We start from the raw sequence: 27,987 nt of genomic DNA, 5'->3' as shown, positions 1-27,987 counted from the left end.
AGCCCCTCCCTGAGACTCTCTCCTTGACATAATCAACAGGATGGAGACTAGAAAAGGAAAGGACTTTCTCGAGTGTGAGTCACGGGCTTTGAACGTTGGGGCCACGCTTATGTAACTGCCACCTGGCAGTAACTCTTGTGTCTGAGGGTTAAGGAGACCCTGTTGGTCTCCAAGGGTCATCCAAACACAGAGATTTTCCCAATCGCTCTGAAAAATATATTAAAAAGAAAGGAAGGGAAGTCAGCAAGGAGGGGAGGGGAAAGGGAGGGTTGTGATTTTATGTAGGGCGGCCTCACTGAGAAAGGGAAATTTAGGCAAAGAAGGTAAGGGAATGAGTCAAGGAACCTCCCCCAGGAAGAGCATTCCAGGCAGAGGGAACAGTGAATGCAAAGGCCCTGAAGCAGAAGCAGCCCCAGCAGGCTCCCAGAGCAGCAGGTGGCCCACAGTGGCAGAGCAGCGTGAGCAAAAGAGACGGGAAGAGATGAGGTCTGAGAGGCAATGGCGGGGGTGGGGGAGGGGGATCATGCAGGACCTTTGAACCGGAGGGAGGACTGTGGCTTTCTAAATGAGATGGACACGAGCAAGGACATTGACATCACCTGACTTACGTGTTAATAAGACTCCTTTGGCTATTTTATGGAGAATAGATTGAAGAGATATAGTAGGAGAAGTGAGGGGTCTACTGCAATGGTCCAAGCACAAGATGATGGTGGTTCAGACCAGAGTGGAGAAAGTAGTCAGACGCTGCCCAGAGTTAGAGGGTGGAGCTGATAAGATGTGCTCATGGATCTGTTGTGGAGTGGGAGAGAAGAGTCCAGAATAACTCAAGGTTTTGGTCGGAACAACTGCAAGGAGGGATTTTCTGTTTACAGAGATGGGGCAAAGCTATGGTCTGGAGCTCAGTCCTGGACCTGGTAAGTTGCAGATGCCCACGAAAAGCCAAGAGGAGCTGTCCAAGGCAGCCAGCCTTCAGAGACAGGAGCTCAGGGGGGAGGCCCAGGCCTGGATGGGCCTGGAGTGGGGGAGGGTGGGAATTATATGCAGATCGTGGGCCTGTTTGTGCTTTCCTGGGTCGGAGACCCTCACTGAATTCTCAGAGGGGCCTGTGATCCTGCAAACGGCAGCCTTCAGCCTGGAGGGCTGTCTTGTAGGAGAGGCTGGCTCTTGCGAGAGAGGCTCAGGGGGGCTTCTGGCCAGGCATTTGTTTGCCTCTTTCCGTCTGTGAACACGAGGAAACCACACCCTGTGCTGCAGCCTGATATCCAGAAACCAATTCTAAATTGCAGGCTTGGGTGCTCTGCAGGGGCCAAATGGCTGGAAGCCCAGGATAGTGTGCCCAGATTCCGGACGCCAGATCGGTGGTAACTTCCAGTGTAGCCTCTCTGAGATACCAAGTCCTGACATTCCTGCCGCTGCTCACTGGAGTTAGAAAAACATGTAGATGCAGGTTATCTCAGGAAGAAGAGAGGCTCACGTGGACCCACCCTGGTGTTCAACTTGCCAGGCACATTCCTGCAACGTTTTTTCTTTTTAATTCAGCAACACTTAGGAGATCACTTAAGTTCTGGGAGCTAACTATGTCAGCATTAGGTTTGGCTGCATGTAAAAGAAATTATAACAGTGGCTTAAACAAGACAGGGTTTTGCTGCTTACTCACATAAAAACGTCTGGAAGTTGGCAGTTCAGGGCCAGCCTGGTGGCTTCAAGGTTATGAGGGACCCAAGCTCCTTCTCTACTTTTGTATTCTACTATGCTTACTGTGTGGCTTCCATCTTTAAGGTCACCTTCATCATTCAGAATAGCTGCTGGAGCTCCAGCTATCACAGCCACATTCCAGGCAGCAAGGAGGAGGAGGAAGCAGAAGGGCAAAAAGGATGGACCTTCAAGTTAAGTCAGCTCCCTTTAAGAACCACATCCCAAACATCACCTACAACACGGACAGAACTTATTTAATTAGCCACACAATCTCAGCAGGAAATACACATTCAAACTTGAGTTATTCAAGGAGGGTTTAACTTTTTTGCTAAGGTATGAGCAAGTGTGGGGAAATCACTAGTGATAGTGCAGCACTCAAGGCTAGTTAGTAACAGTGGGGTCATCCCCACTCCAAGACCAAGAGGGTGAGGGCAGCAAATGGTTACTGGAAATTCATGACACAGGGCCATTCAGTAGGAGCTGTCACCCTCTGTTGACACCACAGGGAGCAAGATGGAGGAATCCATACCCGAACCTCAGTTCTTCCTTTTGCTGATCTCCTGCCAGGACCCCCCATTAGCCAAACCTAGTCCAAAGCCAGAGTATAAAGCCACTTGTGGATACAGCCCATCCAGGTCAGCTCCCTGGGCTGGAGAACGAGGCAGACAGTGGATCTGGAAGGTTAAAGGAAGGACCACTCCCACATGTAGCTACAAGAGAGTCTGGGAAATGCGGTTTCCTAGCTGGGTGTGTTGAAGATTAAAATCAGGGCGTGTTAATAAGGAAGAAGGGGAAACAGTTATTGGTGGGCAACCTGGGGTCTCAGCCACACCAGAGATCAGGAGCAAGGGTACCCCGAAGGGGCAGCACCCCCAGCAGGGGGTGTGTGGTTAAATGATGGGCACCATGAGGTGGTATAGGACACACGTGCTTCCCCACCGAGCTCACGGCCCCCACCCCCGGCCTGTCCTGGTCAAGGCTCTGTACCAGCCTTTACCCAAACCCACACCCCCTCTTCGCTCCCTTAAAGCCTGGGCTCTGTGGGTCTCCAGGCCACGGTGTTACTTTGCGAGTTTACTTAGCTGGTCAGTTCAGCTGGAGTAGAATCAGCTACCGGTTGCAAACCCAGTGCCTGCAGGGCCAGGCTGGTACCACAGATGAGGGAAGTGGCCCTGATGGGGGCCATGCAGAACCAGAGGGGAGCCCTTCTGAAGCCAGCCTTTGCTACTCAGATCCACCCACCTGTGGGCCCATCAAGCCCAGATCTGTGTATTTTCATGCAAAGCCTGAAATCAGGATTGATGTGAAATCTCCCAAATAAAAGTTAGCAATTAATTCAGATTTTTAAACACTTCTGAGCAGACCTAAATCCAACACACGCAGACAAGAGTCTGTCCAAAGGCGCTTGACTTGTGAGCCCTGTGTTACACCATATATAGTTGGGAGCTACTGTAATTTAAATTTTTTAAAGCTAACATGTTTTGAGTCCTTTCTGTATGCCAAGCATTGAACTAAAGGCTTTGCATATATTTTTCTCAGTTAAAATTCTGCAATAGTCTAGGTAAGAAAAAGCCATGGTTAAACATAGATTTAAGTCAAGACCCTGGGTTTGCTAACCGTGTCTCATCTCCCACTACTTCCCAAGGAGGGTCCGACATCACAGACTCCAATTATTTACCTATAATTTTAAGAAAACAAACATCAGAAAACATCATCTCTTTAGTTATCCATCAAAACCAATGCCTCCTATGTAATGCCACCCAAGTTGGGGGCCGCAGGACTTTGTCTCGGGGCGGGGGTGGCACGTAGGGTGCATCTTCTCCTAGTTGACACAGAGCTCTAGGACAGAAAGTAGATGTGAGCCACCCAAGTCCCAGGAATGGCCAAAATTGGGTCATATTTTGAATCTTGAGAGCCCCCAGCACCTGCTAAGTCCCCAAAGATAGCAGTTGCCCTGACCCAAACCTTTAGGAGAGCACATTAAATCAGCATCTCCCAAAATGCCTTTTTAGGACACAGGCCGTGCACGAAATCATCTTGTGTGACAGGTCGACAAACATTGATTTTACTACTTACAAACTTCTTTCGATGTGCACCCAAAAAAAAATCTAAGTAGCACATCAAATCCAGAATTTCACATAGTTACCTGGGTGGAGATGAAAGTTTATTTTTTTAAAGTCACATTAGAGAAAAATATCAAATCAAATAAATAGTAGCCCAGGTGGTACACTGAGAGCCCCCCGCAAAAGCAATCAGAAAGGGGACGGGCGGATGAGTACGTGGAGGAAGCACCGTGTTTCTGGCAGGTGGGTGGTTTGGGCACCAGAATTTAAATCGCCATCATAGGGGGGCGGTGAGGCCTCCGCAGTCTACTAGAGTCACCGAGGAAGGTGTCAGGGTGACCTCACCCTGGCCCAGGGAGGGCGGAAGGTTTGATCACGGAAAGAAGCCAGGTCTGTTTTTGTCTGCATGTCCCCAGGCTTGTGTTGGACGACAGAAGTTTTGGTTGGCTGGCCTTTTTATTTCTGTGTGGCCTGGTCTTCCGGGCCCTTCCCTCCCCTCAGAGCTGTCCATCTGCATTAGGTCTGTGCTGGGCAAGGAGATTAGATCATATGTTTTCCTGCTCCAGATGTGGATTTATCGAGCCTCGTCAACGTGGCAGCTTTAATAAAACAGGTTACGGTCCCCAAGGGGAGGCTTAACGTCGTGCTGCTTACGCACAGGTGCGGCTGTCATTTCAGGGCACTGTTAAATTGTGCCTTAATAGTGGATTGACACAGCTCCCCTTCAGCCGGCTTATTTGGGCCGGGGTGAGCACCCCGAGCAGACAGGTGCGGGGAACTGCTGGCAAGAGTGGACCATCATTCATTTGCCTTGCAATAAGGAGGATGGCGGTGCAAGGGCTCTGAGACCCTGATTTGGAGCCCATTAAAAGAAAGAAACGGTTCCTCCGGCAGTTTGCCTTTGGCCAAGGCAGCATTCGAGGCTGCTGACTGCAGGTGAATTATTCACCAGGGGGCGGCCCCCTTGCCTTCCAGAAGGGTCTGACAGGTCGGGTGGATGGCCAACTTTGTCCTTTCTGCAGTCTCTGGAGCCTGCGCAGGGCCAAGTCCTCACTACCAGCTGCTTCCTTCTTTCTCTTCCGTCTGTGAACAGCAGTCAAAGGCTTGATTCTGCCTGGAGCGCCCTAGATTCATGCTTTCGAGCAATATTTATTGAACACCTACTATGTGCCGGGCACTGTTCTAGGCTTCAGGGCTGTGAGGTGTGGTCAGTGGCCCTAGCTCTCATGGCTGTGACATCTAGGGCTGCAGGGGGGTGACCAGCAAGATAAATATGTAAATGTGCCAAAGTGTATAACGTGTTAGAGCAACACGTGCAGAGTTGAAAATGTAAAACAAGGAAGAGAATGTGAACTATCGGGCAGGGGAGTAAAATTGTGGATGTGGTGGGCGGGGCAGGCCTCACTACGAAGAGAACTTTTATTCTTCTAATTGAAGTATAGTTGCTGTACCGTAGTAAGTTACAGGCATAGTAGGTAGTGATTTGCAGTTTTTAGAGGTTATACTCCATCTACAGTCATTGTGAAACGTGAGCTGTATTTCCCCGCGTTGTACAATATATCCTTGTAGTTTATTTCATACCTAATAGTTTGTACCTCTCAATCCCCTACCCGTATGTCCCCCCTCCCCCCAAGAAGAGACCTTTTGAGTAGAGACAAGAAGGGGGTGAGGGCACGGACCCTGGAGGTGCTGGGGAAAGGCGTTCCCAGCGGGAGGAACAGCACGGGCAAAGGCTCTGAGGCGGGAGCGAGGCTGCCGTGGCTGCGGAGACGGGGTGCGGAAGGGGGCCTGGAGCCCGCAGGGCCTGCGGACAACCGCGGGGACTCTGCTCTCCGAGCGGGTGGGAACCACGGAGACTGCCGAGGAGAGGAGGCTTTCTGGCTACTCCTCGGGGAATAAACGGCCGGAGTCCAGGCAGGAAGCAGCTGACCTAATTCAGAGGAAAGAGGATGACCGCTGCCCGGCGAGGAGGCGACAGGACTCTGAGTCTCGATGTTCTTTGAAGAAAGAACACCAGGCTTTGCTGATGGAGTGGATGTGGGAACAGACAGCTGGGACCAAGGAGTAGCCAAGATCATCGCCTGTGTCGCTGGAGGAGAGGGGAGGGGCTCAGGGTACACCCGAGGTGTCTCTTAGCCAGTAACGTCACCGGGTAGACAGTTGCAGGTTGTGCCAAACGCCAGCCATCCCCTCACCTTGCCACCTCGCCACCTGTACTACTATTTACTTTTTTTAAACAGACGTGATTGTTTTTTAAGAACAGGATTCCACTGCCCTAAATGAGAGAAGCTAGCATCGCTTGCCCTAAGTCAAAGGAAATTAAATCGGGCAATCCAGTATAAGCTAACACAGCTGCCCTCCCAGAGCTCCAGCCGGGTGGCCGGGGCTCTTCCTGTTGAAATAGGAGGCGTGAGGGTGTTAAGGACGTGACCACGTGACCGCAGCCACCCGAGACTTTCTCCTGGAGTTGATCAGAAAGAGTGAACGGGAATCACTTTCCCACCGCTGGGGTCCCTGGCATTTGGCGATGTGACCCTGTGCCAGTCTCACTGGTGTGCCAGCTAAAGTCACCTCTGGGATGATGAGGGGACCTGATAGTCCAGGGGACGATTCTGAGCCTCATGGAAGCCGAGAGTTGACCAAGTGTGTGGGGACCTCTGTGCCCTTCCTGGGTTCATTATCACCACCTCCTGCGTGCTATAAACTGGACGTTTCCTGAACGTGACACCCAGCGTCCACCTCTGCTGTCAGACAAGCTTGGGTTGGAGTCCTCACATCCCACTTCCCCAGCTCTGTGGCTGTGACCAGTCATTTAACTCCTGTGCTCAGTTCCCTCTTCTGTTAAATGGTTTGTTGGGAGGATTAAGTAACACGATGCACATTGTGTGCCCACCACAGTGCATACGGCAAACATTCAGCCAGTGACAGTCACCACATTAATGGTAATGATTGTTATTGACGTGGAACACTGCCCTCTACCCCAGGGACAAGTCGGAGCTGTCTCAACAGCTAAGTTATATTAAGAGTGGCCAAACCAGGGCGTTCAGGGACCAGGCAGGTAATGTGAATGGGCAAAGTTGGTGTAAGACTATAGAGAGGGCTGGGGAGTGTGGCACAATAGAGTGCACATCATCTGGTGCTTTTTAAAGTCAAATTTTTTAAATCCACTGCACACGACACACACACACACACACACACACACACGCGTGCATATCATGGACACAAACCAGCGTGGGCTCCTGAATTATATGGAAACGGAAAGAGTGAGATAATTTTTTTTGTTAATTTAGCAGATATTTGCTGAGCAGTCACTATGTACCAGGCACTGTTCTGGGCTTGGGAGGACAACAGTGAACAAAGTAAGCCTAGATCTCTGCCCCCGTGGAGCTGTCCGGTGGGATCAGTGGGCAACATGCAAATAAGAGAACTGTCCGAGGGCAGTAAGTGCTGGGGAGCAGGTGAAACAGGGAGGGGGTGTAGGGGTGCTGGAAGGAGGGGCGGCAGGTTCAGTGTGAGGCCAGGGAAGACCTCTCAGATATGTGACCTTTTTTTTTTTATTGGAGTATAATTGCTTTACAATGTTGTGTTAGTTTCTGCTGTACAACAAAGGGAATCAGCTCTACCTATGCGTATATCCCCTCCCTCTTGGACCTCCCTCCCACCCCACCCCCATCCCACCCATTACGTCATCACAGAGCCGAGCTGAGCTCCCTGGGCTAGGCAGCAGGTTCCCGCTAGCTATCTATTTTACACCTGGTAGCATATATATGTAAACCCTAACCTCGCAATACATCCACCCTCCCCTTCCCCCTCTGTGTCCACCCGTCCATTCTCTACATCTGCGTGTCTATTTCTCCCTGCAAATAGGTTCATCTGTACCATTTTTCTAGATTCCACATATAAATGGAATCAGATATGTGACATTTGATGCATAACCTGAAGGAGGCTGGAAGGATGCACCCCAGCGCCAGTGGGGCCCGGGGCTCTGCTGGACCCTGAGGCCGCGGCCCGCTCCCTCTGCAGGTTCTGATGAGTTCGCACCAGCTGGTGGAGGGCGGCGTTGGAAAGCTCACCTCCTCCATCCCCTCCAGAGGGAGACTTCACACCTGGTAGAAACCCTCTAATTGCCACCAGTTACAGGTGGGACCCTTGGGGACTTCTCAGGAGGGCATGTGACCTTGACAACAGATGTTCATGTAGTTCCAGGCCTGACGATTCCTGTTGAGACAAAAAGCCGGTTCTTTCCTCTATCCACTGGGCTGACCTCGGCCAAGAGCCTCAGGGAACACAGCTGGCTCCCGGTGGGCGTCCCTTATAAAACTGCCTCAGCACTGGGCTCGAAAGGGCAGGCTTCGCTCTGTTTCCTTCGGTCGTTCAGTGAGATGTTACAGAGCATCATCTGTTTATTCCTGGGGGTAGGGTGGACAGTGCCCTGGATCACCCAGAACTCTCAGTGCAGAAGCAAAGGCAGGTCATAAACAAGTGAACTTGTAAAGGAGACTTTCAGAAGGACAGAAATGCGAAGAACAAACAGACATTGGTATGATAGCAAGTAAACAGGGGGCTCCTTCTGATGGGGAGGTCGGCCAGGCCTTGTTGAGGAGGTGACCTCTACGTTGAGATCTGAATGATGGGACAAGCCAGCAAAGTGAAGTGTCGGAGAGGGAGTCCCAGGCAGAGGCAAGAGCAAGTGCAAAGATCCTGGGGCAGGGATGAGCTTGGAGCCCTTGAGAAACAAAGAAGAAGCCAGTGTAGCCAGGGGAGCAAGGGAGAGGGAAGAGATGAGGTCAAAGAAACACGGGAGGTAGGTTGGCAGGGAGGGCTGGTCTGGAAGGGTCTTAGGCCACAGTAAGGAATTGGGGTTTTCTTCTGAGTGTGATGGGAAGCTGCCAGGTGGTTTGAAACAGTGAAGAAATATGATCTATGTTTGCCTCAGGGAAGCTTTAGCTGTTTCCTTCCCTGTTTGGTGGAAAGATGGGATAAAAGAATCATGTAAATCTCCATTTCACTCTTAGCCTTTAGGGACAGGGTGCCAAGGGGGGTCTGATTTGTTGTTTTCAGGTCACTAGGGGGTGAGCTAGTTGGTGAATTGGGATCAGCAGCTCTCTGGCAAGAACTTCAAATGCCTGGTAGACCCTGGATTGGTTTCCTACTGCTGTCCTAACAGATTGCCGTCAACCAGGTGGCTTAAAACAACAGAAATTTGCTCCCTCACGATTGTGGAGACAGAAGTGTGAAATTAAGGCGTTGGCAGGGCTCTGATTCCTGCAAAGGCGCAGGCGTGAATCCTTCTCAGTTCACCCAGCTCCTGGAGGCCCAAGGAGCTCGTTGGCTTGTGGCAGCATCCCTCCAGTCTCTGCCTCCATCTTCACATGGCCTTCCCCTCCGTGTCTGTGTGTCTTCTTCCTTCTGTCTCTTGGAAGGACACTTGTCCTTGGATTTAGGGCCCACCCAGGTAATCCACAACGATGTCACCTCAGGATCCTTTGGTACCTCTGCGAAGACCCTTGGCCAAATTAGGTCCTATTCACAGGTGCCAGGACTTGGGACGGGGGCTTATCTTTGGAGGGTGGACCATCATTCAACCCACTATAGACCCTAAGAACTGCAAGGAAAAGAAAAAAACAGAGGATGGCCTTAGAAGGAAAAGAAAAAGGATTTCCATTGAATATTTCTGTTCAACCTACTAAGTATCTGGGTACCAGCCATGGTATATGATTTCACATCCATTCTTCACACATTTATTGAGTACCTACTGTGTGTCACACACTGTAGGGGCATTGGGGATTTGGCTCTGAGCAAGGCACGCAGTCTTTGAGCTCCTGGAGCCCTCAGTGGAGCAGGCAGTGTGCAGGCACCGGCACACAGTAGGGTTTCTACACAAATTCCTTTCCTTCCTATACCTTGCTCTGCTCACAGCTTCATTGAAAAACAAGAATAGGCATGAGTGAAATCACCATACCTAGTGGTTTATCATTAAGTCCTAATAATACATGCGTGATAAGAGTTCAAGGGAATCAGAAGCCAGAAGCCAAAAAAAAAAAAAAAGGGCTTCCCTGGTGGCGCAGTGGTTGAGAATCCATCTGCCAGCGCAGGGCACACGGGTTTCAGCCCTGGTCCGGGAAGATCCCACATGCCGCAGAGCAACTAAGACCGTGCACCACAACTACTGAGCCTGCGCCCTAGAGCCCGTGAACCACAACTACTGAAGTCCACGCACCTAGACCCCGTGCTCAGCAACAAAGACAAGCCGCCACAATGAGAAGCCTGCGCACTGCAACGCTCGCCACAGCTAGAGAAAGCCCACCACAGCAACAAAGAGCCTACGCAGCCAAAACTAAATACATAAATAAATCTATTTTTAAAAAAAGAGCCATGAGAAGAGGTGCAACTGTACTGATGGGTCAGATCTGGGGGGGCGGGGAGATGGGAAGTGGGTTCCAAGCTGGAAGGACCATGTGGACAAAGGCGACGACAGTGGGTTATGACTGATGCAGAGCATGTCCGCTGAGAAGTATTCGGAGAGAAGGTGGAGGGGGGAGGGGTTGCCAGGTTGACGTGATCGGATTTCATTAAGACGGAACAATTCTTGGGGAAGTTCCAGATGAAACAAAGTATAATCTTCTCTCTGTTTACATAGTGGTTGCTTTCCAAAAAAAAAAGTCAGCATATATTAATACCCTGCAAAAAAAAGATGTTCTGTTTATGCAAGACAAGAGTTCTTTACTAGGCTCAGATAACTTATAAGCAGGTTTTTACCTACCCGCCCCCATGAATGTCTAGTGGAACTGGGGACCCAGGGTACTTCCTCATTGCACAGGACCATCCAATTGTGCATTGCTGGCCGCTGCCCAGAAATGCCAGGGGTGCCCCCCAATCTGTCCCTGGAGATCTCCAACATACACTCCCCTCCCCCGGGATGGGGGTGCTGCCCTGTTGAGGACCACTCAGAACCCACCTCTAATTGTTTGGTGCCCGACTGGGACGCACTCGTTGGAAAACTGGCTCACATGTCACTTCCGCTCTGGTTGCAGGTTCCATGCAGGTGATGAACAAGACACGGCGCATCATGGAGCAGGGCGGGGCGCACTTTGTCAACGCCTTCGTGACCACGCCCATGTGCTGCCCCTCGCGCTCCTCCATCCTCACCGGGAAGTACGTCCACAACCACAACACCTACACCAACAATGAGAACTGCTCCTCGCCCTCCTGGCAGTCGCAGCACGAGAGCCGCACCTTCGCCGTGTACCTCAACAGCACGGGCTACCGGACAGGTGAGGGAGCCAGGCGGCCACGGGCGGGCACACGAGTGGGCTGGGGACCGCCGACGTGGTACCCGCTGTCCTGCCTCGGACCACTGTCTTTCCCACTGTGGTCCCTGTACTGCGAGGGGTCCCTGTAGTGCGTGAACAGCTTTCTTTTCATTTAAAAGTTGTGCATTGACTTCCAGATGTGTTCGAAAAATACAGATTTATTCGCCTACGGGAGTGATAGAAAGTGACCATTCCAAAGGAATTTGAGTTAAAAAAAAAAAAGTGAGTCTATTTAAAATATGAAATATACTACAGAGAGGCCTTGAAGTACTCGGGCAGGAGTATGAGTTCTCTGTGAATTGTGCTGTTTAAGTCGTTGGGGGACTAGTTCGTTAATTTGAGGCCATCAGCATGGAACAAGCTTCCAGAACATTGGGGCGGGGGATGGAGAGGAGTGTACGTGGGGCCTGTGGCCACTCTACAGACGGCAAGGGACTGTTCGTCTACACTTGATCGTCTACACCGCCCAAGGTGCTCCATCCCTCCTGCAGTTGGTGCCCGCAGTGTTGGTTGCATCCGGGGTGTAGAGCGAGCAAGGTGTCCTGTCTCTTCATCCTGCAGGAGGTACTTTCGTGCGTTCTGAAGACTCACCTGCCAGGCTGGTTGCGTGAGGCAGAGGGACAATTACAGTCACTTATCTGCAGCACGGCTGCAAAGTCCTTCAGACTCAATGAAACTTGCTCTAATTTAGAAAAATAAACACTCCTCACCTTGGGTAAGGAGCCAAGGCAGTTGTGAAATCAGATACTGTGGCTATAACGTTGTAACCCTGGGAAGTCGTGTTCAAGTGACAAGGGGCTTGTTTGGGTAGGAGTGACATGAGAGAAGGACGGATACCTCCCTGAGCTGGGTTCAGGGCACTGAAGCCGTCCTGGAAGCTGGGCAGCTGCCCCTCACGTACACGGTGTGGCTGGCGTGGGCACATCGGGGTGAGGAGCACGCCGGTGAGGTGTGTCGTCTTGCAGACTGTTTCCACTGCCAGAATCACCCAGCGGGCGGGCCCCGCTGAGAGAACTAGGAAGGCCTCGGTCCTATACACATGACCCTGTTGGTTCCGGGATCTCTGCAGAAAGCCACATGGCTCAGAGTTTACCCCAGGCCACCACACATCTGGTTGCAGAGACCTGGATATAGATGGAGGAAGCAGGACAGACCAGGGCACCTACTGAAAAGGGGCATCTGCCACTCAGGTCCAGGTGATTATAGCCATTCGTGCTCAGGGTTGCCAACCTTCAAATATTTCTAATCTGAATTCTTGGCCAAAATCTGATTTTAAAGCATGTTGGCAAAACTCAGTTTGGTTTGTTTTGTTTTGTTTTTTTAATACACAGTGTGGACCCACAGAGAAAACATGTCTGAGGGCTGTGAGACCCACTTTTAGAACCTCTAGCTGAAAGGTCTGTGTAGAAACCTTTAGCTTTGGATGCCAAAGGAACAGTAAGGACCCTAAAAGTGTACTCATCCACCCCCCACATCTGACAGCTAGGGCAGCTGCAGCCCAGAAAAGAGACTTGCTCATAGTCGTAAGAGCAGGTGCTTGTGGCGTCATCAAAATGGAAACCAAGACCGTAGGACTTCAAAGGGAGCATGGATGTTGTTACATCCATCAAATTGAAAGGAAACCTATATCCTGCGCTATCTTAGGGGCTCACGATAGGGGCCAAAGCCTGGTGTTTCAGAATCATGTAGCTGGCACTAGGGAAGGAGCCATCTCTCAGGATTTAACATTTCTTCAAAATGGATTTCCGCAAACTTTGTCCTTGAATTTAAACAAATCACCAAAAAGCGCTTTCCCCAAAGAATTGCTTTCATCCAACTATGCTTAACTGTTACACCCTCAGTGAAGACTGGGAGTGTAATGCCGAGTATAAATTGCCATATATAGGACATTTATGTTTTTTGTAAAACTGTCCCTGAGAGTTTTATCCGTTATGTTTAGAATGGCCCTCTCTGCAAGGAACTCTGTTCCAACCTGACATTGAGAACTCAGGACCCTGAAAATGTCTGTTTACTGTGATGAACTTATGTGCTCTTGTCATTAAAGAACAAGAGCTGTGTACCCTGTATACTTTCCCTTTTTGCCCTGGTAGTTAGGAAGCTCAGATTTGAGTTTTATTTCATTCTCTTTTATGGCTGAGTAACATTCCATTGTGTGTGTGTGTGTGTGTGTGTGTGTGTATATACACACACACACCACATCTTCTTTATCCGTTCATCTGTCAATGGAAATTTGAGTTTTATATTAAGCCACTGCTGAAAGTGAAAACATGACCAGTTATGCTGGTCATTGTAGGTTGATTGAGAAAAATAACAGAAAACTAGAATGAATTCAAAATCCCTTTTAGATTAACTTGATTTGTATGACTCACATTAGAATAATTAGACTCATATTAGAATAATAACTTTTTAGCTTCCCAGGGAACAATGGTCAACTGTTCTTACCAGGTCTTTGGACACATTCAACCCTGCATTCTCATGAGTGTCTAGGGCAACTGATTGAATTAGATTTAAGTTTTTTGGCTGTGTGTGAGAGACCCAAGACAGAAGTCATTTATTACTCTCTCAACTAAAAGTCTGTGCTGCTTTGATGGACCTGCCCGTGAATCGATCAGAGACTCAACCATTTCCTTTTCTTTTTTTCTTTTCCTGAGGCATAACTGGCATATAACGTTATAGTAGTTTCGGATGTACGACATGATGAATCAATATTTGTATATATTGCAAAAGGATAACCACAATAAGTCTAGTTAACATCTGTCATCATACATAGTTACAAAGGTCTGTGTGTGTGTGATGAGAATTTTTAAGATCTACTCTCTCAGCAACTTTCAAATATACAGCATAATATTATTAACTGTAGTCACTATGCTGTACATTATAGCCCCATGACTTATTTATTTCATAACTGGAAGTTTGTACCTTTCGACCCTCTTCACTCATTTCACCCACCCGCTACCTCCCACCTCTGGCAACCACCAATCTGTTCTGTGTATCTATGAGCTCGGCTTTGTTTTAGATTCCATATGTAAGTGATATCATATGGTAATTGTCTTTCTCTGTCTGACTTATTTCACTTAGCCTGATACCGTCAAGGTCCATCCATGTTGTTGCACATGGCAAGATTTCCTTCTTTTTCATGGCTGAATAGTATTCCAGTGTGTGTATACCACATTTTCTTTATTCTTGCATCCACTGAGGACACTTAGGTTGTTTCCATATCTTGGCTATTGTAAATAATGCTGCAGTTAACATGGGGGTGCTGATATCTTTTCAAGTTAGTGTTTTCCTTTTCTTCAGATAGATACTCAGAGGTGGAATTGTGGGATCATACGGTAGTTTTATTTTTAATCTTTGAGGAACCTCCGTACTGTTTTCCATAATGGCTATACCAATTTACATTCCCACCAACAGTGAACAAGGGTTTCCTTTTCTCTAAGTCTTTGCCAACATTGTTATTCTTTGCCTTTTTGATAATAGGCATTCTAACAGGTGTGAGGTGGTATCTCATTGTGGTTTTGTTTTTTTGTTTTTTTTGCGGTACGCGGGCTTCTCACTGTTGTGGCCTCTCCTGTTGCGGAGCACGGGCTCTGGATGCACAGGCTCAGCAGCCATGGCTCACGGGCCCAGCCGCTCTGCGGCATATGGGATCTTCCCAGACCGGGGCATGAACCCGTGTCCCCTGCATCGGCAGGCGGACTCTCAACCACTGCACCACCAGGGAAGCCCTCATTGTGGTTTTGATTTGCATCTCCCTGATGATTAATGATGTGAAGCATCTTTTGATGTACCTGTTGACCATCTGTATATCTTCTTTGGAAAAATGCCTATGTAGATCTGTTGCCCATTTTTTAAATTGGATTGTTTGGTTTTTTTCTATTGAGTTGCATCAGTTTTTTGTATATTTTGGAAATTAATTCCTTATCAGATGTATGAGCTGCAAATATTTTCTCTCGTTCGGTAGGTTTTCTTTTCATTTTGTTGTGCACAGTGTTCCTTTACTGTGCAGAAGCTTCTTAGTCATTCCATTTATTTCCTTTTGCTTTTATTGCCTTTGTTTTTGGTGTCAAATCCAAAAAAAATCATTGCCAAGATCCATGTCAAATGATGATTTCAGGTCTTATGTTCAAGTCTTTAATCTGTTTTGAGTTAATCTTTGTCTGTGGTGTAAGATAGTGGTTCACTTTAATTCTTTGATGTGTGGCTGTGCAGTTTTCCCAGTTCCATTTATTAAAGAGACTGTCCTTTCCCCATCATACATTCTTAGCTCCTCTGTCATAAATTAATTGACCATATATGTGTGGGTTTATTTCTGGGCTCTCTATTCTGTTTCATTGATCTATGTCTGGTTTTATGCCAACACCATACTGTTTTGATTACTACTGCTTTGTAATACAGTTTGAAATCAGGGAACATGATGCCTCCAGCTTTGTTCTTCTTTCTCAAGATTGCTTTGGCTCTCTGAGGTCTTTTGTGGTTCCATACAAACTTTAGGATTGTTTTTTCTGTTTCTGTGAAAAATGCCGTTGGAAATTTAATAGGGATTGCACTGAATCTGTAGATTGTTTTGGATAGTACAGACATTTTAACAATATTAATTCTTCCAGTCCATGAGCATGGAATACCTTTCCATTTATTTGTGTCTTCTTCTATTTCTTTCATTAGTTAATGTCTTATCGTTTTCAGTGTACAAGTCTTTCACTACCTTGGTTAGGTTTATTCCAGATATTTTATTCTTTTTGATGCAGTTGTACGTGGGACTGTTTTCTTAATTTATCTTCTTGATAGTTTGTTTTTAGTGTATAAAAACACAACAGATTTTTGTGTATTGATTTTGTATCCTGCAGCTTTACTGAATTAATTTATTAGTTCTAACAGTTTTTTGGTGGAGTCTTTAGGGTTTTTTATGTATAATGTCATGTCACCTGCAAATAGTTACAGTTTTACTTCTTCCTTTACGATTTGGATGCTTTTTCTTTCTTTTTCTTGCCTAATTGCTCTGGCTAGGACTTCCAATACTAGGTCAAATAAAAATGTTGAGAGTGGGCATCCTTGTCTTGTTCCTGATTTTAGAGGAAAAGTTTTCAGCTTATCACTTGAATAGGATGTTAGCTATGGGCTTGTCATGTATGGCGTTTATTATGTTGAGGTATGTTCCCTCTACAGTCACTTTTTTGAGAGTTTTCCTCATAAATGGATGTTGAATTTTGTCAAATGCTTTTTCTGCATCTGTTGAGATGATTTTTATCTTGCATTTTTTTTAATGTGCTGTATACATTGATTGATTGGGGGATGGTGAACCATCCTTGCATTCCTAGAATAAATCCCATCTGAACATGGTATATGATCCTTTTACTGTATTGTTGAATTCAGTTTGCCAATATTTTACTGAAGATTTTTGCATTCTGTGTTCATCAGAGATATTGGCCTATAATTTTCTTTACTTGTGGTGTCCTTGGCTGGTTTTGGTATCAGGGTAATGCTAACCTCATAAGATGAGTATGGAGGTATTCCCTCCTGTTCTATTTTTTGGAAGAGTTTGGGAAGGATTGATATTAATTCTTCTTTGAATTTTTGGTAGAATTCACCTGTAAAGCTGTCTAGTACTGGACATTTGTATTTGGGGAAGTTTTTGGTTATTGATTCAGTCTTCTTTCTAGTAATTGGTCTGTTCATATTTTCTCTTTCTTCATCAGTCAGTGTTGGTAGGTTGTATGTTTTTAGGAATTTATCCATTTCTCTAGCTTGTCAAATTTATTGGCATATAATTGTTCGTAGTAGTCTCTTATGATCCTTTGTATTTCTGTGGTATCAGTTGTAACGTCTCCCTTTTTATTTCTGATTTTATTTATTTGAGTCCTCTCCCTTTTTTTTCCTGGTTGAGTCTAGCTAAAGGTTTATCAATTTTGTTTATCTTTTCAAAGAACCAGTTTGTAGTTTCATTGATCTTTTCCATTGTCTTTTTAGTCTCTGTATTTCATTTATTTCTGCTCTGATCTCTATTATTTTTTTCCTTCTACTAACTTTGGGCTTTGTTCTTTTTCTGGTTCCTTGAAGTGTAATATTAGGTTATTTATTTGGGATTTTTCTTATTTCTTGATGTAGGCATTTGTCACAAGGAACTTCCCTCTTAGAACTTCTTTTACTGCATCCCATATGTTTTGGTGTGTTGTATTTCCGTTTTCATTTGCCTCGAGGTTTTTTTTTTCTCTTTTGATTTCTTTGACCAGTTGGTTGTCCAGTAGCATGTCGTTAATCTCCACGTATTTGTGAATTTTCCAGTTTTCTTCTTGTAATTGATTTCTAGTTTCATACCATTGTAGTTGGAAAAGATGCTTGATATGATTTCAGTTTTCTTAAATTTATTAAGACTTGTTTTGTGGCCTAACATATGATCTCTCCTGGAGAATATTTCATGTGCACTTGTAAAGAATGTATATTGTGTTGCTTTTGGATGGAATGTTCTGTACATGTGTGCTGAGTCTATCTGATCAACGTATAGTTTAAGACCTATGTTTCCTTATTGATTTTCTGTCTGGATGATCTATCCATTGGTGAAAGTGGGGTAATAAAGTCCCCTACTATTATTCTATTGCTGTCTATTTCTCCCTTTGGGTCTATTAGTATTTGCTTTATATGTTTAGGTGCTCTTAAATTGGTTAGAGACTCAACTGCTTTCTGTTTCTCCTTATTTCCCACTGATGAGAAACAAGTCACATGAGCACGCATGATTGCAGAGGAAACTAGGGAATGTAGTCTTTATTCTGGGTGGCCATTTGCCCAGCTCAAAATTCTATTACTATGGGAGAAGAAGACATGGATACTGAGGGAAGATTAAAGTCACAACCTCAATAATGGTTCTTAGTCCATTTGTGTATGTGATACCCTTTTGAAGACAGGAGGTTAGCTGGAACTGTGGAAGACTGGAACCAGAAAACTGTTCCTTAAGTGGACCAGCAGTTCATGTAAATAGTGCTTTTAATGTATTTAATTAGGTATTTTATCTTGAAAAAGTGAAACTACACAGTTTTAAAAATAACTTTATTCTGTGTTATATTCTAATAGTATTTAACAACGGTTAGGTTATAATTGTGTCGAATGGGGCTTCCCTGGTGGCGCAGTGGTTGAGAGTCCGCCTAACGATGCAGGGTGCCCCGGTCCGGGAAGATCCCACATGGGCGGAGCGGCTGGGCCCGTGAGCCATGGCCACTGGGCCTGTGCGTCCGGAGCCTGTGCTCCGCAACGGGAGAGGCCACAGCAGTGAGAGGCCTGCGTACCGCCAAAAAAAAAAAAAAATTATGCCGAATGGATTGATTCTTTAATCAAATGAATTGATGAAGTGTCAGTTAAAGGCAGTGGAGGGGATAACTTGTTCAACAAATTTAAATGATAGCACAATATGATATCCTTTACTTCACCTTCAGTTTTCACAGCAAAATCGTAAAGGGTCATTTTTGCAAACGTATTTGAGGATTCGATCAGTTTTCCCAAGGGCCTCTCTTAATCCTTTGACATCTGAATCTTCCCTGTGAAGTGCTGATTCCCTCATCATCATTTTCAGTGGTCTCTTCTTCAGTTATCTCATAGACCAGATGATTGTTTGTCAGTGGATTTGCACATGCTTTAAGCTGTCCTCCCGCATCACTTTAATTAATTTCACAAAACCTTGCATCTTTCATAAGATTTGCCATTTCATTTTGCCGTCATCTTGCTCTGTGCTTCCCCGTGTTTGCAGTAGAGATTGACACAGGATGAAGTGAGAGGTGCTAAGTTTAAGCAGGATAAATATCAATTTGTTCATGGGTATTTCTGTGTGTTGGCTTCCTCTCACTTCAGGGACTCAGATCTCAAATATAAATACCCTTGAAAGTATAAATTGTATCCTACATTTTTACAAAATGTGCTTAGTGATCTTTCAGCACACTTCAGCTGCCCTGACTGTGCTCCCTTATATACCCACGAGTTAAAATCATATCATCCGTGGAATGAGATGCTTCCAGGTTTTTGCAAAGCAGTTGAGAGCAAGGACTCTGACTGCGTTCAAATCTGGGCTCCGCCACTTACTAGCTGAGTGAATTTGAACAAGTTACTTAACTTCCATGCCTTGGTTACTTCACCTAGGAATAATAATGTTACTTCGCTCGTAGGGTTTTCTGAGGATTAAATATGTTAGAACAGTGATACTTAGTAAGCGCTTAAGAAACATTAGCAATGATAGACACAGCACTGCACAACCTACCCCAGACCAGCATTCAGATGAATGTCACAACAGGTAGCATCACGTGATGAAAATAAGTTTATACCCACGGATCAAAAGGTGGCAGCATGTGCTCAGCCTCTCTGGTAATTAGTGAAATGCAGATTCAGCCCACAGTGCACTATCACCTCTCGCCCATCACCACAGCAATATTCAGAGGTCCTGTCACACCAAATGATGGTGAGGATGTGAGGAAACAGGAAGACCAGCAGTGGGAATGCGCATTAGCACCTCTGCTTTGGAGAGCAATTTGGAAGTTTCTGGCAAAGCTGAAAACATTCATCTCTTTCCATTCAGTGATTCTCTGGCTCTGCACCCCTCAGTTCTGAGGAGGTGATATGTAGTCCTGCTTAAGCAAGGAGAGGGTATTTCTTGGTGATGCTCGTGGCTGGTAGATAACCTTCAGATCCAATTGACAGAAACCCCAGTTCCCAAGTGGTTTTGACAAGAGATTGAATTCTTGGCTCCCTAAACCAAAAAGATACAGGTGAGCTTTATACAGAGACACATTCCGTGGTTTGACAGTGTCACGATTTTATCATAAGGCCTGAGGTCTCTAGAGGATGACCGGCACTGGGACGGGCCCCATGCCTCTTCCTTTGTATGGTACCTTAGCATTCAGCAGGGTTTTTTCCCAGAATGCCCAAGTGGTGAGAGTCTTTCTGACTGGACCAGCTTGAGTCACATGCCAACCCCTGAACCAGTCACCACGGAGAGCAGACGGTATGTGCCAATTAGCTTAGCCCATGTCACCTGTTCCTGGAGCAGCTGGGGGAGTCATTTTCCCCCAGCACCTGGGTTCCCAAATAGAAATCAGGAGCTGTTGGAAAGGATAAAGGAGAAACACATACTACAGTGACATTCACACATTTCCACTACCTTGCCGTGGGCAAAGCAACCACCACCAAAGGGGGAAAGTAAATACACCTCTTCCGGCCCTTCCTGATGAATTGGACAGGCGTACCCATTTTCTTCTCGTTAGGATACTGCTTTCTCGTTCCACGTTGCCGTCAGAGTCTGGCAGTTCAGAAGCTGTTTCCCCACCTAGCTCCTGCCATCTGGTGCAGACTTTTGTAAAGATGTGAGCACTGGGGGTGAGCCTCCTGCCTTTCCCTCATCGTGTTCTAGCATGCACCATGGGAGGAGGGGAGGAAGCCCCTCATTACAGGCCCCAGGTGTGCCAGGGCTCCCAGTTACAGCTGTTTTGAAACCAGGCCCTGAGCACCCCAGTTATTTTCACTCTTCTCCTCATACAAAGCTGGGGAGGGGAGGTCAGCTGAGGACCTAGACTACTTGGCTGTCAACGTTGGGCAGCCACCCTTACTTGGAGGGGGGGACCTCTGTGCCATGACACCTCCTGTGGCAGGATGCCTGGGGCGTTGGTGGAGGCTGGGGCATCTCCCTGATGTAGGAGGATGGAAAGGAATCTGCTTGGCATTTGGGCATCCCTGACAAAGATTTGCTGCTGGCGTGTAAAGGGGTGCGCACGCGTGTGTGTGTGTTTGCGCGCGTGTGTGTGATTTATTTTTTCCCCAAAGCGGTTTTAAGACCACAAAGACGTTAGAGCTGGTGTTCTTCTATGAAGTAATCCTCACCCCTCCCTCTTTCCACCACTCGGTTTTGATCTGCTTTTAGCCTCTTGCCCTGAAACCCACACACCAGCCTCCAGCTGCCTCAACATCTGCCTTTGGATGTCTCCCTGGCATTTCGAACCTGGCATGTCCAAACTGACTTCCTGACCCTGTCCCTCCCCCTCCCAGGCACCTCTCACAGTCTTCCCCTTGGCAGTTCCAGTGTCCCAGCTGCTCAGACCGAAACCTTAGTGTTATTCTTGTGTTTTTTTCCTCCCTTTCACACTCTACATTCAATCCATCAGCAAACCCCATCAACTCTCCCTTCAGAATACACCAGAACCCTCTCTGGTGCCACCATGCTTATCTAAACCTCCATCATCTCTCGCCTGGGCTGCCCCAACTTTCTTGTCTCGGGCCTCCCTACCTCCGCCCTCACCCCGCTAGGGTCTGTTCTCACCACAGCAGCCAGAAGGATGCTGTCAACCTACGTCAGATCCCGTTTCTCCTCTGCCCACAGCCCTCCTAAGACTCCCCCCTCACTCAGGGTAGAGGCTCCCACAGTCACCTCAGGGTCCTAATGATCTGCCCCCCTGTCCCTCCCCTCTTGACCACCTCACCTCTTGTCCTCCACCTTAGTCACTCCCCTCCTTCCTGTTCCTCAGACCATCCATTCCTCAGACCTTTGTTCAAATACCACCTCCTCAGGGAAGCCCTCCTTGACTATCCATCCGAAGGAGGCTTCCCTTCCCCCTTTTTCCCCTCACCCTGCTTTTTTAAGTCAGAGCCCTTGTTGCCACATAACATATATTTGAATGTTGTCTGTCCAACTTCCCGTGTTAAGTTACATCTCCTGCCCCCTCTGGTTCTCCCTGCCCTGGTTCCTGCTTTATCCACCTCCCTGGCCCTTTCACCGCTGATGATACACTTTGCCACGTATCTTGTTGGTTGTCTCCCTTCTAAAATGTCAGCTCCATGGAAGCAGAGATATGTGGTCTGTCCTCTCCAGTATCCCTGTGCTGGAACGGGGCCTGCCCCGTAGTAGCTGCTCATTGAATGGTTGCAGGATGAGCGGATGTATCTGTATTCTGTCCAGAACTGGCAGCGCCCCCGACCCTCCCCCATCTCGTCTCTGCTCCTTTCTCCTCTCCCGTTTCTCTCCTCCCCGCCCCCAGTCCCGCCGCCTCAGCCTCTCCTCCTCTTTCTCCTTGGCCCTTCTGCCTGCACAGAGGAGAAAGGACTTAGACTCTTCCTGGGACGATGCCTCCGGGCCCCCGTGCAGCTGTCCCGCGTGTACAATGGCTGCCTTCTCTCTGCTTGGCCTTTCTCCTGGTTTTGCTCCCCACCCTCTTCCTCTCCCCTGAGTGTACACACAGCTCCCTTCTTCCCTCCATCCAGCTGCCCCCCTCCACCGCCCTGCCCACCCCCTCTCCAGCCTGTGGTGGGACACTAGAGCGTCTGCATTTGCCCCAGGAAGTAGGGGGCTTTTCCTCTCCTGACACCACGACCCCGCCTTCCCCACCATGAAAGTCAGGCTTGGTGGTGGTGTAGCAGCCCCTTCCAGAGCCCAGGGCATCCTTAGGGGGTACACATTTGTCCCTTCCACATACACATTCAAGCTACATTTCTTTAAACTCCAGTGTAATAGTCACTCCCTTCCTCCAAGACCTTCAAGCTTCAAAACAAGTAAAACATTGGTGCAGGAGCCCAGAGAATTAGGCTCTGCGTCTAACTTCTCTGTTATCCTGAGCAGAGACCTGCCCCTCTGGGCCTCAGTTTCCCCATCAGTGCAGTGGAGTCGCACCGTCTATGTGTAAATTGCCCAATGCCTCTTTGCTATGATTTCATCCTCAGGGTCATGGGACCAGTGCCCACAATCTTGGGAGGAGAGCCACCCGGGGGCCACAAGAGGAAAGAGGAAACAGGTGGTCATGCTTCTCCTCGACTTTTCAAAAACTGGGTGTGAGGCTAATGGGACAAGATTTATACACTTTCGAGCACCCTCTGTCCCAGCCCATTAGCTGGTATATTCCTTTCCTATGGCTGCTGTAACAAAAGTACCACAAACTGGGTGGCTTAAAATAAGAGAAATGTATCCTCTCAGTTCTGAAGGGCAGGAGCCCAAGAGCAAGTGTCAGCAGGGCCGTGCCCTTTCCCAAGGCTCCCTGGGAGAATCCTTCCTTGCCTCTCCCAGCTTCCAGTGGGCACCAGCAAGCTCCGGCGTTCCTTGGCCTGTACCTGCATCACTCCCATCTCTGCCACCGTGTTCACAAGGCCACCTCCCTGTGTGTCCTCTCTTCACATGTCCTTCTCCTCTCTGCATGTCTGCCTCCAAATTTCCCTCTTCTCTAAGGACACCAGTCACCAGATGAGAGCCCACCCTAATCCAGTATGCCCTCATCTTAACTTGATTACGTCTACAAAGACCCTATTTCCAAATAAAGTCACCTTCACAAGTACTCGGGGTTAGAACTCGAACATATATTTTGGGGGCCACGATCCAACCCACACCAGCTGGGTTCTTTCCCACACACCACTTTATTTAATCCTCAGTGGTGCGTTAACCTCCATGTAGGCTGCAGGGGTGCTCAGAAACCAGGTGTCTCCCCGTCGCCACCGGGGCTGTGGGCCTAAGTGCGGGGCAGTGTGGCCGCCCAGCCGGTCAGCTCCATGCTTTGCTTTTGCTCACGGAGGTCATTCAAATGACCTTAGAAGTCGCATAGCACAGGGAGATCAGCTCGGTGCTTTGTGACCGCCTGGAGGGGTGGGATAGGGAGGGTGGGAGGGAGGGAGGCACAAGAGGGAAGAGATATGGGAACATATGTATATGTATAACTGATTCACTCTGTTATAAAGCAGAAACTAACCCACCATTGTAAAGCAATTGTACTCCAATAAAGATGTAAAAAAAAAAAAAACAGTCAAAATAGAAGTGAGAGGAAGGACGACTATGGTGGGTGAATACATAACCTTGTCCACCTAGAGCCTCAAGAGGCTATGAGGGAGTTTTCAGGGTAAGTGTGACCTTTTGCAGGCCCTTCCCCAGCGCAAACTGCGATTCCCCTGAACATCCTAGAAGGGTTTAGACTAGAGCCCAATATGGTAGCCACTAGCCACCGGGAGCTACTTAACTTTCAATTAATTAAAAATAAATCAGACTTTAAATTCCATTTCTCAGTCGCAGTAGCCACGTTTCAAGTGCCCCCGTAGGCACACGTAGGTGCCAGGTGGGATGGTGCAGATATAGAGTGTTTCCATCACTGCAAAGTGTTCTATTTATTTGGACGGCCTTGGAATAGTGTAATTCAAGCAAAATCTTTTTGGAAAGGGGCACAAACCTTTGGGAATATGATCATTGCAACAACAATACTAAAAAACAAAAAAAAGTGCTGGTTGTTATTATGCAGCGTTTCCCATGCCCAGCCCTTGTGGCAGGTGCTTTACATAATTCATTCTACTGAATCCTCGCACAAGCCTTTGAAGTAGCCGTGCCCCCTCCTATTCCCATAGTGCCCCCTCGGGTCCCGAGCCCGGGGATCCAGTTCCTGTACCTGCCTCTCTAAGCCTTCCCAGGCCATCCTATGGCTGTGTCATGGGTCAGGGTCAGGACCAGGGGCAGCCACAAAGGAGCCCTCCATCCTGGGGCCTAGGGGCCCCACCTGTCCGTAGACAGGTTCTTGTTCTCTGAGCACCCGGCAAATCCCATCCTTTGGGCAGCAGGTCGCTTCCAGCACACACGTCCAGCCCTTTCACAATGCATCTGTGGTTTTGTGGCAGGGGTCAGAGTAGAAGGAGAGAGGGCTTTCAGCAGAGGAGGGGAGCTGGGCACCGCAGGCGTCAGCCCTCCCAGCACCAAGGAGAGGTCTGCTCGCTGCCGTGTCTGCGTGAACCCTTTCTACCCGGGAAAGACAAACTCTAAGGCATCAGGGGGCCGGGGCGGGGAAGGGGGCAGCATTGTACAGCCCACCAGGTGTGCCCATTAGCCGATGAACGGGCCCGAAGTTCCCAGATCTTCTGATTTTGTCGGAAGTGTGACACCCAGATTTTGATTGAAATTGCCCAGATTTTTAATGAGGATTATTTGCTCTACTTTCTAAAAAAAAAAATCAATAAAAGCACCAGGCAGGTCCAAAGCAAACATAATTGTGGGATGGATTTGGCCCACAGGCCACCATGTTTGCAAACTCCTTTCTAACCTGTTAAGAGAGCACACCTCCCCCTAAGGCTTAACATCTATGAAGGCATTTCCGGTGGTTATAAAAGTTGAGGGGTGCTACTGGGGGCAGGGACCGGGGACCTTTGTGCCCTGCTCTGCACGGGAAAGCCCCACACAGCCCCCAAATTGTCTTGCATTCCACGTGGCTTCTGAGTCTTCTACCAGATCATTATATGAGTGGATTATTTGATGTTTATTGTTATCTGAGCCTTGACCATAAGTCCATTTTATATATAAAAACTGAAGGGGTTTTTGCACTCTTTTAATACACTCTGAATTTTCCAGGAACATAAGGATAAGTAGATGGAGGGTCTATTGTACTTGAATGCAGAACTTTTCCCAGAGTTATTCCCTGTTGCTGACAATCTCCTCACTGATGGCAGGGCCACCTGAAGCATCCGACATACAGCCACGCCCACTCTGTGTTTGTTCGACATACAGCCACGCCCACCCTGTGTTTGTAGCCGTCACACTGCCCGTGAATCTAAGCGCACGCATCCGACTGCTCCATCCTGTCTCCCTGATGGGTGTGTTTGAAAGTTCACGCTGAAATTTTTCGTTATTATAAATTGCCTTCCTTTTTTTTCCTTGTAGATTGCAGTTAGAGCATTATATTGATTTTTTGGAAATGATGTGCATACGTAGCTTTCATTACCTATAAGTTTCCCTGCAGGAAAATAAAGGAGCATTACAAAATATTTGTCACAGAAATGGGGCATCAGTCTAATGGCGATGAGAACAGCTCTTTGAAGGATCAGCTTAGTGTCACATTCCTCCGAGGTAATAATTAAATATCCGTTGATTGATGGTCTTCCCGGGCCTTGTTCTAAGGGTCTCTTGTGGATTTTCTCCCCTTCCTTTGTCCCATCCTTCAGGACAAAACCTTACCTTCTTTTTTTTTTTTTTTAATTGAAGTATAGCTGATTAACAATGTTGTGTTAATTTCTTCTGTACAGCAGAGTGACTCAGTTATACATATATATTTTTCACATTATTTTCCATTATGGTTTTTTTTGTGAATTTTATTTTATTTATTTTTTTTTATACAGTAGGTTCTTATTAGTTATCCATTTTATACATATTAGTCTATACATGTCAATCCCAATCTCCCAATTCATCCTGCCACCACCACCACCCCCTGCACCACTTTCCCCCCTTGGTGTCCATACGTTTGTTCTCTACATCTGTGTCTCAATTTCTGCCCTGCAAACCGGTTCATCTGTACCATTTTTATAGGTTCCACATATATGCGGTAATATATTTGTTTTCCTCTTTCTGACTTACTTCACTCTGTATGACAGTCTCTAGATCCATCCACATCATTACAAATGACCCAATTTGGTTCCTTTTTATGGCTGAGTAATATTCCATTGTATATATATACCACATCTTTATCCATTCATCTGTCGATGGGCATTTAGGTTGCTTCCATGTCCTGGCTATCGTAAATAGAGCTGAAGTGAATATTTTGGTACATGACTCTTTTTGAATTTTGGTTTTCTCAGGGTATATGCCCAGTAGTGGGATTCCAGGGTCATATGGTAGTTCTGTTTTTAGTTTTTTAAGGAACCTCCATACTGTTCTCCATAGTGGCTGTATCAATTTACATTCCCACCAACAGTGCAAGAAGTTTCCCTTTTCTCCACACCCTCTCCAGCATTTACTGTTTGTAGATTTTTTAATGATGGCCATTCTGACCGGTGTGAGATGATATCTCATTGTAGTTTTGATTTGCATTTCTCTAAAGATTAATGATGTTGAGCATTCTTTCATGTGTTTGTTGGCAGTCTGTATATCTTCTTTGGAGGAATGTCTATTTAGGTCTTCTGCCCATTTTTGGATTGGGTTGTTTGTTTTTTTGTTATTGAGCTGCATGAGCTGCTTGTAAATTTTGGAGATTAATCCTTTGTCAGTTGCTTCATTTGCAAATATTTTCTCCCATTCTGAGGGTTGTCTTTTGGTCTTGTTTATGGTTTCCTTTGCTGTGCAAAAGCTTTGAAGTTTCATTAGGTCCCATTTGTTTATTTTTGTTTTTATTTCCATTTCTCTAGGAGGTGGGTCAGAAAGGATCTTGCTGTGATTTATGTCATAGAGTGTTCTGCCTATGTTTTCCTCTAAGAGTTTGATGGTTTCTGGCCTTACATTTAGGTCTTTAATCCATTTTGAGCTTATTTTTGTGTATGGTGTTAGGAAGTGATCTAATCTCATACTTTTACATGGAGCTGTCCTGTTTTCCCAGCACCACTTATTGAAGAGGCTGTCCTTTCTCCACTGTACATTCCTGCCACCTTTATCAAAGATAAGGTGTCCATATGTGCATGGGTGTATCTCTGGGCTTTCTATCCTGTTCCATTGATCTATCTTTCTGTTTTTGTGCCAGTTCCTTACTGTCTTGATTACTGTAGCTTTGTAGTATAGTCTGAAGTCAGGGAGCCTGATTCCTCCAGCTCCATATTTCGTTCTCAAGATTGCTTTGGCTATTCGGGGTCTTTTGTGTTTCCATACAAATTGTGAAATATTTTGTTCTAGTTCTGTGAAAAATGCCAGTGGTAGTTTGATAGGGATTGCATTGAATCTATAGATTGCTTTGGGTAGTAGAGTCATTTTCACAATGGATTCTTCCAATCCATGAACATGGTATATCTCTCCATCCATTTGTATCATCTTTAATTTCTTTCATTAGTGTCTTATAATTTTCTGCATACAGGTCTTTTGTCTCCTTAGGTAGGTTTATTCCTAGTTATTTTATTCTTTTTGTTGCAATGGTAAATGGGAGTGTTTTCTTGATTTCACTTTCAGATTTTTCATCATTAGTATATAGGAATGCCAGAGATGTCTGTGCATTAATTTTGTATCCTGCTACTTTACCAAATTC

At 46.8% G+C, this 27,987-nt stretch overlaps 1 protein-coding gene across 10 annotated transcripts in view; it reads left to right on the top strand.

The window, feature by feature from the left end:
• The window catches only part of SULF2 (sulfatase 2), a 140,481-nt gene that overhangs the window by 38,866 nt on the left and 73,628 nt on the right, over positions 1-27,987 (top strand). For 6 of the 10 annotated variants that reach the window (XM_033841146.2, XM_033841143.2, XM_033841147.2 and 3 more), the window contains one exon: positions 10,793-11,032. In XM_033841146.2, the coding sequence (XP_033697037.1) occupies positions 10,793-11,032 (240 nt within the window). Of the gene's footprint in view, positions 1-7,625; positions 7,899-10,792; positions 11,033-27,987 lie in introns of those variants that run through there. The other 4 variants (XM_033841149.2, XM_033841148.2, XM_033841150.2 and 1 more) reach the window with 4 other exon arrangements.

The sequence above is a fragment of the Tursiops truncatus genome, chromosome 15 (assembly GCF_011762595.2).
Source record: "Tursiops truncatus isolate mTurTru1 chromosome 15, mTurTru1.mat.Y, whole genome shotgun sequence".
Classification (NCBI taxonomy): Eukaryota; Metazoa; Chordata; class Mammalia; order Artiodactyla; family Delphinidae; genus Tursiops; species Tursiops truncatus.
Note: the sequence above shows the minus strand (reverse complement) of the source record. Positions and strands in the feature narration are given on the sequence as shown.